We start from the raw sequence: 19,017 nt of genomic DNA on the forward strand, positions 1-19,017 counted from the left end.
CCCAGAGAGTGTGGCTTTTGTGCCTAATCAAGGACCCTAGATGCAGCTGTGCCCAGGGGTTGTGTCACAGACTCAAAAGCGTAATTGCCTGGAAATGAGACTGGCTCAAAATATCTCTAATGGGACAATAAAATCCTGTTACCACAGAATTCAGCATGGAAAAATCTGTCCCGTTAGGTCAGCTAATTGCAAATGAGTCAGTGACTCGTTTTCCCCGTGGTGAAGAGACCATTGAAAGATGAGAGGCTGAAGTGCCTGCTGCCTCAGCCTGGTGATTAACGCCACCAATGAAGCTTCTATTTAGTCTGGTGGGAGCGGCTGAGGCCGGCCCGTGGCACCCGCCTCACCTTTCACACTTTACATCCGGCTTCATGCGGGGTCCTGAAGCATGCTGGGCACAAACCCTGGGGTCCAGAGAGCTCTGCCCAGAATAAAGGCGCTTTTTGTTGAGGGCCCACAACAGGAAGTTACCATTTGCTGGGTTAAATCACACGCTGTGGCTACTGATGTTGAACTGGAGATTAGCTACCAGTCCCCGCCCTTTGAGAGAGGTGTGTGAGGGGTGCTTGTGGGCACATACGCGTGCGTGTGCGCGTGCATAAGTAGTCAAAGTGTCTGTCAGATGCCCATCTTGGCTGTGATTGATTCGGGGCCTCTTTGGAATCATATTAGGAAGTTCTGTTTCTATTTTGAGAAACAACTCCCCACCCCAAGGCTGACTCTCCTGCACATGAAGAGGGAAGAATGAGCCCTTTATCCCTGACCCTCAGCAAATGGGCTGCTCCTTGAGCAAGGGGTGAAAGGTGGCCCAGTCAGGAGCACAAACTGTTTTCCTATGAAAGGCGGCTCTTACACCGCACCAAAGTTCTGCCAGTGGGCCTAGGGGGCCTCTTCTGGAAGAGGATGTAGCTCCCCCAAAATCTTTGCCGGACCAAGCCACATCCGCTGAGCTTTTAGGGTCTGGATTAATACACATGAAACACTCAGAACTCCCACATAGTAAGTTTTCAAAATGTGTTAGCTATTACTAATATTCTTCTTCGCATCAGAGGATCATGGTCTGTTAATGATAGGAAGAGCCTTAGTGACTGACCATCTGGTCCTACCTCCCATTTCACAGATGAGAGAATTGAGGTCGAGAGAGGGGAAACGATCTGCCTAAGGTCACAGAGCAACTTAGTACCAGAGTGAGGAGCCATTCGTCCATTTCACTGACAAGGATTTAACTGAGTACCCACTAAAAGCCACATCTATTCCGGGTCCTGAGGATATAATGGTCAAGAAGAAAAGATCTGGTCCCTGTCTCCATAGAGCTGGTACAGCGAGAGAAATATATGCTCTTTAATTATGCAAAATGTAGTAACTATGGTGTTACAAAAGATAAAAATATACATAGTGTTAACCATGTTAACCATGGCCAGGCCCTGTTCCAACCTGTATCACCTCACTTAACCCTCACAACCCTAAGAAATTTGTACTATAATTCTCCCCATTTTTCAGATAAGGAAATTGAGGCACAGGGCTGATTAGAGGCAGAGCTGGGATTTGAACCCAGGAAGCCTGGCTCTATAGTCACCGATCTTATACCACTATCCTCCCTTTTGGCTCAGGATGCTCTCCCAAAGTGGAACACCCTAAGCAGATTGGCCCCAGGCAGGGCCTGGCCACTAGCGATTCTGTGAGAGTTGTGTGATTGGCTGGCAAGGCTGGGCCTTGGCCATACAGATGACGAATAACGAATAGCTTTCTAGTCTACTCTAGATGAATGTCTAGCCCTACAGCTTCTAGTTGATCAAATGGCTTTTGAGCTCCAGGGCCTGGTGCACATTCACGGCTGCTAACAGGGTAGAAGTTCCACAAATGTGTGTTGAATGAGGCTCAGAAATATTTTGTAGCCACACAAATTTGGTCTGGTTTGTTTTCCCTATTTGGTCAGGCATGAGAATGGGGCACCTGGGAAGAGGCAGCGGAGACCATCCCTTGTTCACTCAGTTGGACGTGAACAAGTGTAGCATCGTTGCAAGAAGGGTGTTTTTCTGAAATAATTCAAACCTTACAGTGTGAAACTTCCTTCATCTGGACTCCCTAATTCAGGATTATGAGAATTCAAGCAGGACTGGAGGTTTACCTTTGTTACTACCCAAGAGGAAAGCACGTGTCATACAAATAACTAAATAGATAAGAGCACACATTCTCTAGTTCAAAAACCAAATGAGTCCGTATGATTTTGAGCGTTTACTTGCTGGGATGCAGGCGATCGCCAAACCTCACGGAGGCACCGTAGCAGTCTTGAAGACAGGCATTTCTTGTAGAAGTTCGTTTCAGTCACTCTTGTGCTAATGACCAATTACATTCCTTAACCGTGTTCTAGAATTGTGGTTTTTCTCCAATTCAGACTGATCTTTTCCCCCAGTGAGTCTGATCTAATGAAGTGTGATATTCAGTACTCAGGACTGGAACAGCTTGACCTCTGCTCTGGAAAGCTAAAACTAATCAGCCCTGCAGTGGATTTTCCCATCTATGCTCCATGTTAAACTAAAGTACCACACGAGGAAAGAAAGAGGGAGTCTAGGGTATGTGATTCTTCTCTTTGGTCACCTGAAACTGACTGAGAATAGTTGCAGTAACTTCTTGAATTTGCATCTACCCTCCAAAAACACATTGGGTGTAGTGTTCATGGCCCTGGGCTTGGGGTTCAGAGCTGGAGAATTTGCATTTGAGTCTGCCTTGCTACTTACTGGATGCATAAGCTGGGGCAAATTACCTTATGAGGCTGTCTCCTCATCTTTAAAAACTGGAGAAAAATGCCTTCTTCCCCAGGTTGCTATGAGAATTGAGTCTGTGTATTTGCAAATGCCGAAAACAGAGCTTGATGCATAAATGTTAATGAAAAACAAAACAAAGGATTCTTTGTGTTGCACTGACGCCCCCACCCCCTACAACTGGGCTAGAGAGGTGATATAATTAACTTCTCACCCCACTTTACAAATGGAGGCTAAGGCATAACCCTTCAAGCACAGAGTGTGAGTGCGTGGTGGGGGTCAGAGGTTGTCAAAAGACCTTGTCAAAGGGCCACAGGGCATGGTGCTGAAGAGGCTGCCCCGTCCTGTCACCTCTCATGCCTCGACTGGGTTCAAAGGGCTCCTCCGTGGGCTTTCAATTAGACTTGGCCCTTCGATTAAGAGCTGCTATTAAACGATAGTGCTCCACTTGGGGACTTTTGTGGCTTCCAGAGCGGAGGCTGCAGACCTATCTTTGATCACCAGGGACCACATGGGCCTTCAGGAGACCCTGGTTTCTTTTTACGGCCATGGCTTTAAAAATATCACCCCAGAAATTTCATGAGGAGGGATGAGGGAGGAAAGAAAGAGGGAACACGTTTGCCGGGTGCTGTGGTTGGGGCTTTAGCTTGATCTGGCCGCTGCTGCTTGGGTGCCCGTCTCCTACTGGAGCCTGAGCTCTCCGAGGGCAGGCGCAATTCCGTCCCCTTCACTGTATGATCGGGGCTGCAGCCTGCTTGCCACACACACAGCAAGCACGCCACAGTCCGCAGTCATCTGAGGCCTGAATGAATGAATGAGTAAGTGCATGCAGGAGCTGCTTAGGCTACGGTTCAGTGTGAGCCAGGCTCCGGCCGCAGCTCTGAGGCATTCTGCGGATCACCATGAGGGGCACAGAGTCCGCTCCCGAGGGAAGCAGTAGCCCAGGAGCTGGCTTCTCTGCGTGACGCAGCGGGAGACCTATAATGAATGCCCCAGGTGATGGTTTAGTGGAGTCAGCTTGTTGGCCTGTTTGGGGATTACACCAGGGCTCCCCTTGGTACTGCAGATGGAAATCAAAACAGAGGCCTGTTTGCCCCTGAGCGCCCGGGTATTGTGGATACACTCTCCTTGGTGCCTCCCCTCCGAGGCCTGTCTGTGGGCCGACAGCTGATGCAATCCCGGCCTCCGCCCTCGATCGGTCCTGCCATCTCTATCCTAGACTCCCGCAAGCACTCTGCAGCAGAGCTCCCTGCCTGTACTGCGCCCCTTTCCAGTTTATCCTGAGTACCACCCCTCCCCCCCAGGTGGAGCTCCCATGCTGCCTCCCTGGCTCCCAGCCCCACCAGCAGGATGGAGTGAGGGTCGTCCGCACTCCTATTGCTTGTGTTGCCTCACTTCCTGTCTCACTGGTTCCAGAAACTCTTAGCGAACGCCGACTTAGGAGAGGTGGCAGAGGGCCATGCGTAGGAGTGTGGACACCCGGGGGTCACACTGCCTGGGTTCAAATCCTCAGGCAGGTTACTCTCCCTTCTTTTCTGCAAGGATTACCGTGAAGACGTGTGCAGTGCTCAGCACGGTGCCCTGGCCCGTGACCCAGGGATACTAGACTTGATTTTTGGCCTTCAGGGAGCTCTGGGGTCTCCTGTAGGAGTCCAAGAGGTCAGTGATGATAATGGCGTGTGAGGAGGGTCACTGACTGAGGCGTTATGTGAGTCTAGAGCAGCGGGACCTCATAAGGTCCCGGAGGAAGGAAGAGCTGGGGGCAGGAAGTACCGCATAGACAGTGAGGCGCGGGTCCTGAACAACATGCAGAAGGCTGGGGAAAGAAGGCCCCAGGCTGGGAGAGCAGTATCTGCGAACCGCACAGGGTTTGGCCTAGCTGGAGCAAATGGAGTGGGGTGGCTGGTGGGCCACAGAGGCAGGCAGAAGCCCCGTGGTAACAAGTGGTAAGAGACATGCCAAGGAACTGAACTTGACTCTGAATGCAATGACATGAAAAGAGGGAGAGTGTTAATGGCCCGTTGGGTTTTTTCCAAAAGACTCCTCCAGCTGCAGGGTAGAGGACAGACCAGCGAGGGGCAAGTTCCATGACACAGAGACCTATGGGAGGATTCTGTCACCATCTAGCTTAGCCCTGAGCTGAGGCAAGGACAGTGGGGGGTGCAGACACCAAGGATGCAGAACGGAACAGAACCAGTGCCTAGCTGCCTTTGAGACCAGAGCAACAGGAAGCGTGTGAGACAAGCAGAGGGCCCAACGCTTGCATTATAGGTACGACCACAAGTTCCATTCGCCATAGGCCACCGAGGGTTGATTTGGTTTTTAGACAAGTGAAGAGCCAAAGGAAGTGTGTGGCTTGAGAAGGATCTGGTAGAGGGTCCATTTCAGGAGGATTCTTCTGGTGAGGTTGTGTGTGTGGATCGGACTGGAAAGGAACAGATGTGAGACCCAGAGACCAGTTCGAGTGATGCCAGGTTAACAGTCCTGACCGGACTTGATGAGGACCGGCACCGGGAAGATGGCCGACCAGAGATCCCGTGTGGGGGCGGCTGCCCGAGAAAGGGCAGGACACATGGCGGCTGACTGGGTCCAGGGATTAGAGAGTTTGCAACCAAAGACAACTGGCGTGCACCCACGTGCGTGAGAGGGAGTGGAGCGTGAACACTGGCCGAGCACCCACTTTGGTGGGCAGCCACCGAAGGGTGGAAGTGACCCTGAGGAAAGGATCCTCCTCTCCTTGGTGACAGACACACGTGGTACACAGAAGGTACCGATTAACTGTGTTAAATTGACTAGACCTGCCCCCAGGCATCCTGAGGCCTGGGCTGGCAAGCAGGACCACCAACTCACCTGTGCGGAGCTCCGGTGGTATGGGGAGTAGTGCAGCGGGCCCGAGATGGCTGTGTCGTGGGGGAGGGCCGGGTACTGGCTCTGCACCGGGGGAGGATGCTGGCCGCCGTAGCTCCCGTAGTTGTAGCTTCCCGAGTATCTAAGACGCCGGAAGCACAGTGAATATTGTGAGTCAGGGCAGGGACAGCGGATCACTTAACACCTCTAAAATCAACCTCATCTTTTTTCCATTTTTCTCCTTCTTTTTGGTTCTTACCATATCCACCCTGTTGTGGTGAGTTTAAACTCCCAGGCTATTTTCCTTCTCTCCTCGGCACACCTCTCTTACCACTCAGAGAGCGCTCAGGGAATGAAAGCCAGCCCCGAGCAAAACATAATTAGTGACAGAAACTTCTACTCCCGTTCTGTTGAAAAGCCCCATATTATAGCCTGAAGTCAAATAGGAAAGAAAGAAGAAATTACTTTGGGATTTATGTTTTGTATTGTTCAGGCCTTTGCTTGCCCATGATGGGGGAGGATGTTGTATGTAGTTGCGAGCTCTCTCTGGCGGGGAAACACCATGGGCCACTCAACCAGGTGTCAGATCCGGGTGCTTAGCCTGGCTCCACCCCTTTCTAGCTGTGGGACCCTTGCGCGACTCGCAGCCTTGTTTCTCACATCTGTAAAAACGCTGGCCCTGATTATTCTGAGGGTCAGATATGTGAAGACACTCTATAAAATAGAAAGTCCTATGAAATACAGGATATTCTTATCACTGTTCTTCTTAATAACATCTTCTCAGCAAAAACACGGACGTAAGACCACGTGGGTGTCTATTCTGCCATTGCTCCAGAATCAAAAGTTTTCCTGAAACAATTTTCAAAGTCTGTTCTAAAGGTGTGGAAAGATACTCTAAGAGGTCCCCAGAGAAAATAAAGGCTGCCCTCCCACTGGCCAGGGGCACCTGACCCTGGGGACGGAACTTGAGTACAAGCCAGCAGCCAGGCCAGCGCCCAGCCTCGGGATTGGCCCCTTGCTGCCTTATGCCGGGCCACCGTGTGGAAGACACCTGCGGGCGCCTCCTCCCGGGTCCCCCACAGCTGCTCTGCTGGAACCGCCTCCCAGGACCCCCGTGGCACAGTCTCGCCTTCTTGAGAATAAGGACCCTTTTTGACGTCGTAAGTGCTTTTCGGATGACTGCATGTTAGACATAAGATTAGTGTCTTTTAATGAAGACATCTTGCATGATGGCAAGAAGCTACTCTGATTCAGGTAACACTTCTTAATGGATTTGTAGTTAATTCATCACAGCAACAACACTACAGAGATTTGGGGGAAAATGGGCAATACCAATGATTTATTTCTTTAGGCACAATGCACCATTGGAACCCACATGGGTTCCCTGAGCCCCGTTAACAACTGTTGCTGTCCAGAGACCTTCAGCCCTCAGGTGGGGAAGACTTCCTCTAATCCAGTCACAGAAGCCCGGGGCCCACCACGAGGTTCTACCACCTAGGGAAATTGCTGGAAGGGGGTCTTCCGCTGAGGTTCTAAAGCAGAAGACAGGGAGGAACACAGGCTTTGGGGTCAGCCAGATGATCAGTCTGGGCCCTGCGTCTACCAGATGTGTGACCCCGCAGGACTGAACTTGAGCCGTTGTCTCAGTTTCCTCATCTGGGAAATGGGCCCGCTAATGCCCACCTCCAGGGCCCTGTGGGGACTACAAGAGACCATCATACACAGGGCAGCACTGAGCACGCTACGAAAGTTCTGCAAAGGACAGCACTCTTCCTACCCTTGGAGAAAACAGCTGCTAAGTGAGCCCAAATTTAAAAGTATAAGCGGCATCCCAGGCAAGTCACCTACCCGTGCTCCTCTCTGTGCGGATAAACCGGTATCCTGTGTGTGACGGAGGAAGGAGGCACATGAGTACTCCTCATACAGGGCAGCTGTTGGGAGTTTTCAGCTGGGGAACCCGCCGCCGTTGTCACCGTATAGGTCAGAGACCACGTGTATGACTGCATTGCTCCTGCAGAGACAAATTAAGATGCATAAGTCACTCACACATGGAAGCATGTCCCATTCTTAGAACACCTTAGTGGCTTCCCATGCTCTTTAAGCTGGCAGTCAAAATCTTTACAAAGCAGGTGTCTCTGTCCTGGCTGACCTCATGATAAACATCCCCTACTCCCTGCCTTTGTTCTCTCTGATCCAGCCACAGTAGCTTTCTTTCATTGTTCCCCAGAGAACCACAATTCCCAGCACCACAGGGCCTTTGCACGTGCTCTTTCTGCTGCCTGAAACCATATTCTTCCCTTAGTACCCACTCATTCCTCATATCTCAAAAGAGAGAAGCGGTCTCCTAACCCCAGACTGAGTCAGCTCCCCTATTACACTACAGTCCTGCGTGGTGCCTCCGGCAATTTGTCATCTTACACCCATTCATGAATGTGATTTACTTAATGCTTATCCCCCCCCCAGACTAGAAGCTCCATGAGGTAGGGGCCTTGTCTATTTTACCCACTACTGGATCCCTGGTGCTTGGTACAGAGCCTGGTGGCCCCAAATTTTTCAATAAAAAATTTTAAAAGGAAGAAAGGGAAAGGAAAGAGGGAGGGAAGGAGAGAGGACAAAAGAAAGCTTGGAAGTGGGGCACCTGGGTGGCTCAGTCATTAAGTGTCTGCCTTCGGCTCAGGTCATGGTCCCAGGGTCCTGTGATTGAGCCCCTCATTGGTCTCCCTGCTCCACGGGAAGCCTGCTTCTCCCTCTCCCACTCCCCCTGCTTGCGTTCCCTCTCTCGCTGTGTCTCTCTCTTTGTCAAATAAATAAATAAAATCTTTAAAAAAAAGAAAAAAAAAAAGCTTGGAGAGGCACGGCCAAGTAACTTCCCAGCATTCAACTGAACAGGTGTCAGAGAGCCAACAAACTGCTTAAAGCAGCCCTAAGTAGATTATTGGGCTCTACCTGCCCAGGTCTTTTTGAAGATTATTAGACAGCGACCTTAACGGTGACCTATTCCATGCATATTACTAATTCCATTAATTTACTTTTTAATTGGATACCTTGAAATTGCTAGGGATTGGGAAGGGAAACAGACCATATTTAAACCCCTCAAGATGCTTAAGAATTTTATGAGATGGTTAGACTATAAAAATGGTAATTTAAGAAATCACTAAGTTATACATGCATCGATTTCTGATAAATTTTAGAACGTTGGGCGCCTGGGTGGCTAGTCGTTAACCGTCTGTCTTCAGCTCAGGTCATGGTCCCAGGGTCCTGGGATCGAGCCCCACATTGGGCTCCCTGCTCAGCGGGAAGCCTGCTTCTCCCTCTCCCACTCCCCCTGCTTGTGTTCCCTCTCTCGTTGTCTCTCTCTCTCTGTCAAATAAATAAATAAAATCTTTAAAAATTTTTTAGAATGTTGATCTAGTGGAAATTATTAAACCCATTTTAGGAAGTGGAGGGACTAGGATCTAACACCCCCTTGCAGGCACAGGGGAAGAAGAACTGGTTATGAGAGGCCATTTTTAAGGGGAAGTAAAACTTGGTGCTTTAATTCTGTGTTTTCTGCAGCAGATCTTTTCTATCTTAACATTCCTGGGGGAAGCTGAAAGAATGGTTTTCATTAAAAAATGCAGTCCGTTCCATCCCAAAGACTTCGCAAATAGCCCGTGAGTAGCTGCACTGACGTGGAGCAGGTGAAAGACTGAACTGGTGGACCAGCACTGTGCCAATTACACGACAGGTTCTGTGCGGGATACTCTGGAAGGCATGTGAAAATGGAATCCTACTCTGAACACATTTGTTTATTATTCAAAGAACTCTGTATTGAACTCTACTGTAAACTGGAGAATCTTTTGGAATGCAAATAACGCCCTTTTTCAATGAAGGGACAGTTTCATTCCAAGAGAATGAAGGAGAAACCATTTTTTGAGCATCTAATATAGGCCAGGCACTGTGCTAAGTGCTTTACAGATACCCTTAAAATAAACATTATCCCCACTTCACAGATGAGGAAACAAAGGTTAAATCTGAAAGAATGTTAGGGAGTGGACAGGAATACAGAAGATTCAATAAAATAATGTGAATGTGGGAGTGAACAAAGAAATTAAAACTGGAGCAAAACGTGCAACCAGGAATGAGGCTAACCATGCTTACTCTAACTCTTCTTAGAGGTGGGCCTTAACTTGGGCTCAGAAATTTTCCAGGAAACAATGCCACTGGGAAACCTGACAAGTCAGTAGCCATAAGATAGTAAACAAACTGGCCAGGAGTCAACTGTCCTTGGAATTAAGATCAAACAGAATTTCTTTCAGATGCCCCCATAAAAGGCAACTGGGAACTGCTCAAGTGTCCCCCACAACACCCTTAAAATGGACTCCAGGCTTGATTCTCAGGACCGTTCCTTAGGTCCGCCCTTCAAGCTGGTGGCAGCACAATCAAGTCCAGTTCAGGGAAACTCAGAATGTTAACTTGACCGAGGTCCCTGTGGGTGGGACCAGTGGGGTTCCGAACCCCAGTCTGCCATAGGTCTTCCATTCTCTCTACCAGACTGCCTCTCCACTCTGGGTCCTAGTCCTGCTATGTACTGGCTGGAAGATCTTGGGCAAGCCCCTTATACTTTCTTTCATCATCTATAAAACAGGCATGATAATATCTATCTTGCAGAACTGTTGTGAGCATTAATTGACATAAGCTTGGCACGTGGGAGGCTCTTGATGATATTCACATGCTCTTCACTATGAATTCAGGTATTCTTGTATCGGACTTTCTTAAAGTAGAGATTTCTCTGTGTCCCATTTCAGATGCCAGGGAAGACAGTCAGATTCTGTCACCAGGGATGAAATTTGAACAGCAACAGAAATTTAGCTAATGATGGCAAACTTCTAAATGTGTTTTTCCATAAAATCATAGGTGTTCTTATTCACCAGTATGGCTAAAAGTACCCCTTCCTGGTTTGCACATGTACATCATATACAAGGAGATAATGACTTTAGCAGGCAGTTAGGCATCATTTATAGTAACTGCAAGAAGACTGGAAAGACGAAATTCCAAAATGATCATGCCCCAGATGACTGGATTATGCATGATTGCCCCCTCTATATTTTGCACTTCATATGAAATTATATTGCTGTTATAATTTTTAAAAGTATCCTTTTTTTTTTTTAAAACAGGTTATCTCTAAGCGGTGGGACTGAGGAAGGCTTTAAAATATTTCTTCATTTTGCTTATCTGTATTTTTCTATAATGAATGTGCACTACCTCCGTGAAAAGAAAAACATTAAAATATATTAAACAAATTTTACAATTGGAGACAGAATTGGAGCGGGGTGGGAAGTATGGGAGAACAATGAACCAGCCACAGCAAGCAAGTAATTAACCCTTCAAGCCCCTGGGACCTCGGCCGAGCACTGCGAGGTCAGTGGGTATGTAAAGGAGGCAGCCAAGGAAGCCAAAAGATTTTCTCTTTTTTTTCCCCCGGGAGTAGTAGGACGACATAGTGATAATAGCCATCACCTGAGAGAATGCAGTGGAAGTTACTTTTGTATGAGCTCCTGGAGCACAGCAACCGTTCCTTATTCATCTCTGTATCCCCAACAGAGTGTCTGCCAAATAGTAGGTGTTCAGTAAATTTTTGTTTCATTGAAATTGTTGTTGAAGGCGTAAATGCTGCTAGAAATAGACGTTATCAAACAAAAAGCTAGTGGAACTCTTTGAAAAATGGGCTCCTGTGGTCTGGGAAACAAAACCCCTAAATGGCCATGTGCCAGCAATCTAAGAGACCCACTCAGGCAGGCTTAAGCAGATTAACACCTACTGGCTTGGGTGAGAAACCCTTTCTGCCTGGGGACCAGAAAAGAACACCCCTTACATTCCCTTTCCTATCAGTGGGACCTCCAGTGAGAATTGCTGCTTCTTTTTTAAGGAAACTAATAAAAGAAAATGTGTGCAATTAACAGTTTGTGCTTAATTTTTAAGACCGCTCTGATGCTTTTTACTTACTGGCATAACAATAACAAACCTTCCCTATGTGCTTAATTCCCACATCTTTCTCTTATTCTTCCCTCCCTGTATGCCCACCCTTACTTAAAAGTCTGAGGATCATGGAGAAAACCCCCTGAGCTTCGAGAATTCTATAAAGATCCCCAAAGATCTAAAAATCCTACAAAGATAAGTGTTGTCCATGTTGTAGTATTAAAACTAAAACTGCAGGAGAGGAAGATTTTCTTTCTTCCCATCCCCAACTGAATGTTTTTCTTCCCTGAGTTTTTGTTATTGTCATTTTTCCTGGAGGGGGCTTGGAATATAACAGGCGGTCAGAAATAACTTGTTGAGGGGTGCCTGGGTGGCTCAGTTGTTAAGTGTCTGCCTTTGGCTCAGGTCCATGGGATCGAGCCCCGCATCAGGCTCCCTGCTCCGTGGAAAGCCTGCTTCTCCCTCTCCCACTCCCCCTGCTTGTGTTCCCTCTCTCGCTGTGTCTCTGTCAAATAAATAAAATCTTAAAAAAAAAAAAAAGAACTTGTTGAATAAATGAAGGAATGAATGATTAATCATCCAACATAAACCAGACTTCAAGCTACTTTCTTTTTATACACTAATTCACTGAATCTTGGCAATAACCTTTTTTTTTTTTTAATTTTATTTATTTATTTGACAGAGAGAGAGCTAGAGAGGGAACACAAGCAGGGGGAGTGAGAGAGGGAGAAGCAGACTCCCGGCTGAGCAGGGAGCCCGATGCGGGGCTCGATCCCAGGACCCTGGGATCACGACGTGAGCTGAAGACAGACGCTTAACCACTCAGCCACTCAGGTGCCCCTTGTCAATAACCTTTTGAGGAAGGTGGTATTACCTCCTTTTTTCAAGTGAGAAAATTGTGGCCCAAGACTTGTTCAGATTTGAACCCGGATCCTGCCCAACTCCAAAGCCTTTCTACAACAACAGCGGCTTCTCACACTTGAATGTGCGTCTGAATCCCTGGAGATCTTGTTAAAAATGCAGATTCTGAGTCAATAGGTTGGGAGTTGAGCCAGCAATTCTGCATTTAAAACAAGCTTCTAAATGATGGTAATGCTCTTGGTCCATGGACCCCACTTTGAGTAGCAAGGCTCTCTAAGCCACTGCCTCCTGTTGTTCACGTGGAGTGTTGAGGGCCATTAAAGATCCGAAGGTGTAGGGTTCTAGTACAGACTTGCGAAAATTCAGGCTACTTTCCAGGCTACCTGGCCACACCCTTCCTTCAGATCTTGAACTAAACTGTTTGAACCTTTTCCCCCGCTAGGATTCTATGAACCATCACAGATGTTGCTCAGGTTTTGATCTAACCTAAGCCTTTTGTTAGTACCTTCCTGAGAAATAAGCTCCTTTAAGTATGTCTAGATTTGGGGGCTGTCTAGACAGTAGCCACTAGCCGCAGATGGCCCTTTAAATTTAACTAAAACAAAATACAGTTAGAAAATTCAGTTCCTTAATTGCACTAGCCACCTTTCAAGTGCTCAGTAGCCCTGTGTGCTTAGGGTCTACTGCTTTGGACAGCTCAGATTAAAAAAAAAAAAAGTTGCTATCATCACAGAAAATTCTATTTGAATGGTGTCCCCTTACAGTATTTGCTATTAAGCAAACATTTCGTGTAAACTTCAAGACTGAGACAGGAAAAGAAGATTTCATATGTATACATTTATCCCATTGGCCATCTATCCTCCAGGGAATAGTGCTTTAAGGAGAATACTTGCTGAAGTTGAAAACCTCATCTGTTTGGGTGACTTTATCAGTAGCTCCCAGGCCAAAATCTGATTGACCAAACTGCCTGGGAGCAGCAAATGGATCCGTTTCCAGAGAGAGCTGCTGGTTCAGAATCTGGCCCTGCCTACCTCTGCAGCTTCCCCTGCTGCCACTTTCCACTTATGTATCCACATTAGTCAGTCCTCACTATGCCAGGCTCTTCTCTGCCTCAGGCCTTTGCCCGTGCTGTTCCCCACGACCTAGAATGACCTTTTCCTCTCCCCAGACTTTATGTGGCTGACCCTTTCTGACATTCCGGGTCTTGGATAAATGCTACCTCCTCAGAGAGGCCTCCTCTGACCATTTCCTAGCACACTCTTATTCTCATTATGACCATTTGAAATGGCTTATGGACCTGGTAGTTTACTTCTGTATTGACTCTCTTACCCACTAGGAGCATGCAGGCGGTGACTCTGCCTGTTCTTATCACCCTGTGGCCCCAGGACACAGCACAGATTAGACACAAAAGAAGTCAACAGAATGGACGAGCAAATCCAGAGGCCCCCAACACCAAGCCAAGACCTGACAATGTGAAGTCAAGAAGAGATTCAACAATCTGTTTTCAGTCCCAGCTTATATTTCCTAATTCCATTCCTTTAGAGAAAAGGAAGCAGCAGGGCTGGAGGAGGGGGCATTCACTGGCAGGGACAACTCCGAGGATGTGTCAGTGAGTCATCGTAGGCTCTGGGGCAGGGCTGCCGTGTCCACCATGGCCCACTCCTTTTAGCTGCCCTCAGAATAACTGAGCTTTTGTTATTTGGAAAGAGTAGGAGCCAGTTATCTTTGTTACATCCTCAACTGATGGAGAGAAGATGCAGCTGGGCAGGCCAGATGTTCTACAGTCAGGGCCATTTATAAGGAATTTGCCTTTATTTCTTTAGGCATCCTAGCATCTCAGTGATTTAATTTGCCGGTTTTGTGGTGCAGGGAACCCATGGTGGGAAGGTGAAAACATGAGTTTAATAGTTAACTTTTATTGTCATTGCTAAAGGAGGGACTACTTCAAATGACATCATAAACCAGGTCTCCGAGCCCTTCTGAGGCCTCACAGGGAAAGAGCGGGAGGTATACAGTTTGCGTTAAATGACATTGAAGAATTGCAGCCCAATGTCATGTTAAGTGGGCCAGTTTGGCACCACCTGCCATGCTCCTGAGGAGGAGAAAAGCCAGTTTTTCTTAACGAAAATGAAGGTTTCTGACCTTTGCTGGGCCAAGATTGAGATGGCAAGCTCACAAAGTTAGGGAAGAAAATGGATAAGTGGGGCTAGATTTTACCTCGTGGAAATCTGTTGAAACGGAATCCTTTACCCAGTAACTTATCATGGCCTCCCCATAGACTTGAACATGCCCAAACAAAATCAGCCAGTATCAGGTTCCATTTTAGGTGCCCAATACTCCTTTCCTTTCACTTTCTTCCACACCCCCCTCCATGCCTTTAAAAACAATTAATGAAAACAGTCCTAAGAAAACATATTTAGAAATACATGTAGGTATGGGCATAGAACGAGACAGAGCCATAGATAAGCAGAGTGGCTGTTTTCCTAGTAAGTCATAACTCATTATCTATAATAAAGGACTTTGTATTCACTAGAGCTTGTACCAAAGGATGCCAAAAGATTATGTGCAATGAATTAATTTTCTCTTTGTGCTCACCAAGCAGACATAATACTGTTCTCTTTTTCACAGTTGAAAAATGGGGAAGTGTCTGTCAAAAGTGAGACATTGATATGTGGAAAAGTTGCAGACACCTGATGGGCCCTGACTCTAACTCGAACTTAATAATACCTATTATCACCTGAGGGATGATATTCAGAGCATGCTGAGACCCAGCAAAATAACTAGGTCACATAAAATTTCATTTAACGTATTAATAAACTGTTTTTAGCAGTGGTGGTTTGGTTTTGTTTAATTTTCCCCACTTCTTGCTTTCTGGTTTGGGTCCTTTTTAAAAATTTGCTTTTGCTTTTTTTTTTTTTTTTTAATTGTTAACCACTTCAGATACTTTTTGGAAAGTCATGGTATATAAATCTGCCAGTAATTTTAAGATGGAAATAAAAATTAACTGGGCATGAAGACCATATGTTGAGTTAACTTTTTAAAAAAAGAAAAATGGCAAATGCATTTTATAAGATACACAATAATTATTTTCCAATTCACAACATTGGTCAACGAAATATTTGCATAAATCCCCCAATTTAAGAAACCTACCATAGTATATTTCCTAATATCCTGGGATATTAGGAAATATCAGGGATACATGTGCTTTATAATGCAATATCTATAAAACCATACATGTTGTTAGGAAATTATGTCTCCTCCAAGACCATGACCCACATGCATGCCAAGATCCAGTCCAATTTAGCAATGGAGTATTTCAAAAGTGGTACTTGAGAAAAATATTACACATAGTTTTATCTAGGATGACATTTTTAATGCCCCCTGGAGATGTCTGAGAACAAAGCAGGAATGTGCCAAAATCTTCAAAGGTTACGATCATCTGAAGAGAACCTGTTTCACATTTGTATTTCTAAGAAGCTACTTTTATGACTCTTGAACACATTGCACAGAAATCTCTGAACACATTTATGATATTCCTGTGGGTTTGACTATCACACCTGCCACACCTTGAGGCCTCCACAGTGCTGTGAGGAAAACCAGGCAGACTCACTAGCCGGGTGAGAATTATGAAGAGATTCTAGACATCCTGCCTTCACAGCCCTCCTGTCCCCTTCTTTCCTTACAGTCTCCTTGCTGGACAAGCTGCTACGCTGCAGGAAAGTTCTCACCCAAACTGCTTCTGCTCCACAATGCACAACTGTTTGATTTGCATAGTTTCCCTGTTTATTTTCGCAGTGAGGATGTTATCACTAACTGGCTCACGTGCATCTCCCAGGGGGATGGGGGTGAGGCTGAGAGCCCTTCTTACCCTCCTGGTTCCTTCCCGACTAAGGCGGAAGACTGGGGATCCCTGCCCCATGCTCCGGCCTGGGGAGGACCCCTGAGCGGCTGAAGAGCTGTGAACAGGGCTCAAGTTCTCTTCCCGTTTCATTCACAGTGACTAAGGTGGTTCTTCCCGTTCGGCTTTCCTTCCCAAGCCTCCTAAGCAGGAATGACAAGAGCCCACGACGGAGGAAAAATGGGAGGGATGGGTGGTGGCGGGGGGGGGGGGGGGGGCGGGTCGTGTTCTTCCTCCTCAAAGTGGAAACAAAACACTATTCCAGGTGCATCCATGTAAACAGATATGTGATGCCAAAATGTAAATTTCCACAGAAGAGGAGGGCACTTTCCAGCTGTGTACCCAACGTGAAATCAAAGCTCCATCTAATGCCAATTACTGACCACCCTACTTCTCAATACTCTGAAGAATCCGGTCTCCTTAGTGGTCCCTGACAAAGGACCGCTGAGTTCATTGGTGGGCAAGTTTCTGCCCCTGGCCAAGGGCAGAGAGGTCAGACACATTATAGGCTCTTAAGCACCTGCTCATTCCCTCTCTGAGTAGCACTAGTTCTCAAGAGAAAGGAAACGAAGGAAGGATTTAATCGAAGATTCCTAGGATATATACTGTATCTTCTCTGAAAATGACATGCTCTCTCTTGCCTCCAGGTCTTTATACTAATACTTAGTCCCTCTGCCAAGACTACCTTCTCTTGCATTATTCAGCCTTCCCAGACCCTCCAGATACACAGCCTCATTTTGTGCTCCTCTATTCCTTTCTCCCCAAATCAGCCCAACTTAGCACTCCTCACATTATTTGTGACTGCCAGCTTGCTTATCAGAACCCGAACCTCGAAATAATAAATTCCCAGGAGGCAAGGACCTCAAGTGTTTAGTATATAGAAGCCACTGGGGAAATATTTATTGGATAAATGGATAGATAAATGGGTGGACATGTAAGTGAATGAAGGGGTAAAACATCATAAATAGGGCAATCTCACCCTATTTATTTGGTCTTCAAAAACATGCAATTTAGTCCCTAGTCTATTCTGAAAACAATTCTATTCTAAGTAGAACTAGGATATAAGTAAGCCCAAGCATGCTGTGAGGGTCTGGAGGAAAATTCGAACCCAGAGGGTGAGGGAAACGAAGAACGTGAGTAGGACTTCTTCAGGCAGAGGGGGAAGGAGGAGAGCCCCAGAGGGGGAGCAGTGCGAGCAGCGATTTGGAGAAGGAGCCTGCTCACAGGCTTGAGTGCAAGGTGGTGGACTCGGCCCCCGCACTTTGAGGAGGCACAGCTTCAGGGAAACCAGCCCGGTGGGCCTCGAGAAAGTGGACAGACAAGAGTGGAGGCAGGTCACCAGCTTGAGAGGCTGCTGGGGGTTCAGGAGAGGTGGGGAAGGCCCGAACACACGGCAGTGGTGGGATGGGAAGAAATGGGTCCGTCAAATTACCCTTCATTTCCCACCTGCTCTCTGCAGTTATATGAGGCCGTGTGACTAAGTCCTCGCTTCGGGGAATTTAAGTGGAAGGGACCCGGCACCACCTTCAGGCCAGGGCCTTTGAGAGAGTGGGCTTTCCTCCCCACACCCACCTTCTATTTCTGTCCGCTGTTGCAGACTTGACGAAGCCCAAAGGCAGTGGGCCTCGAGCTAGCGTGTATCAGAAGCACCTGGAGGCGTGTTAAGCAAACCTCTGGGCCTCGCCCCTAGAGTTTCTGATTCAGAAGGTCTGTGATGGGACCTGGTAACGAGCATCTCTAACACGTTCCCAGGAGATGCTGAGACTGCTGGTCCACGAACTGCACTTTGAGAACCACTGCCCTGGGGTATGGTGCAACCTAATCTTGAAAGACCAAGTGTTTCCAAATAGTTGCATTAAAGAGAGCCCCCTCTCTGACCTAGACCCCCTGCCAGGACTGTCTACAAGCCTGAAATTGGCTTCTCCATACATTTTAGATCTGTTACAGTAGCTTAGCCTATCCTAATAATACAGGAGCTGAGGGGAAAGATTTGAAGCTGACTCCCAGATTTGGGGTTGGGTGACTGGGAGAATAGTTAAGCAGGTTTGGAAGGAAAGAGGATGAGTGGATTATCACAGTCTTAGGAGCCCTCCACTCCACAAGGACTGGTCATTCTGCTGGCTCAGCCCCACCCAGGGCCCATCTAGCAGAAGGTCATGTCTGCCTTTCATTCCTCTCCTGTCAGTTCCTTGGTGGCTTCTAAGGCCGCCTTCACATGTCCCCTCTCTCCTGCAACCTTCCCTCCTGCCTGCCAGAGTTCAGGTGGGAAGGGAGGGGACTGCTGCTTCCTCTGGCCCCTCTAGCATTGGCCATAGCCCTCACCTTCTTGGCATTAATCACAGTAAGCCCTTCTGTCTGGATCGTACCTCGCTGTTCACAAAGCACTTTGGCCTCTCTTACCTCATCTGATCCCCACAGCAACCACATGAGCTGCTCTAGAAGCATGCACATGCACGCACGCACACACGGTGTGTTATCATATATTAGCTAACACTTGTTGAATATCCCACCTACACAATCTCACTTCCATGAGTCTCATGAGCAATGTCTTAAGGACATTTGTTGAATGGATGAGTGACTGTGGTGCCCGGAACAAGGGATTTAAGCTTTCTTACCCTCCACTTCTCCTCCACAACCTTGCAGGGTTACCCGGGTGACAGCGGACCTTAGCAACTAGTTATTATCATCCTT

General features: G+C 47.3%; 1 protein-coding gene across 2 annotated transcripts in view; it reads right to left on the reverse strand.

Annotated features, from left to right (window-relative positions):
• RFX4 (regulatory factor X4) overlaps positions 1 to 19,017 on the reverse strand; it is a 133,281-nt gene that overhangs the window by 2,943 nt on the left and 111,321 nt on the right. For both annotated transcript variants that reach the window (XM_034987659.1, XM_034987660.1), the window contains 2 exons: positions 7,458 to 7,620; positions 5,613 to 5,751 (listed from right to left, as the gene is read on the reverse strand). In XM_034987659.1, coding sequence (XP_034843550.1) covers positions 5,613 to 5,751; positions 7,458 to 7,620 — 302 coding nt within the window. The remainder of the gene's footprint in view (positions 1 to 5,612; positions 5,752 to 7,457; positions 7,621 to 19,017) is intronic.

The sequence above is a fragment of the Mirounga leonina genome, unplaced genomic scaffold (assembly GCF_011800145.1).
Source record: "Mirounga leonina isolate KUSES-001 unplaced genomic scaffold, KU_Mleo_1.0 Mir_418, whole genome shotgun sequence".
In the NCBI taxonomy this organism is placed as follows: Eukaryota; Metazoa; Chordata; class Mammalia; order Carnivora; family Phocidae; genus Mirounga; species Mirounga leonina.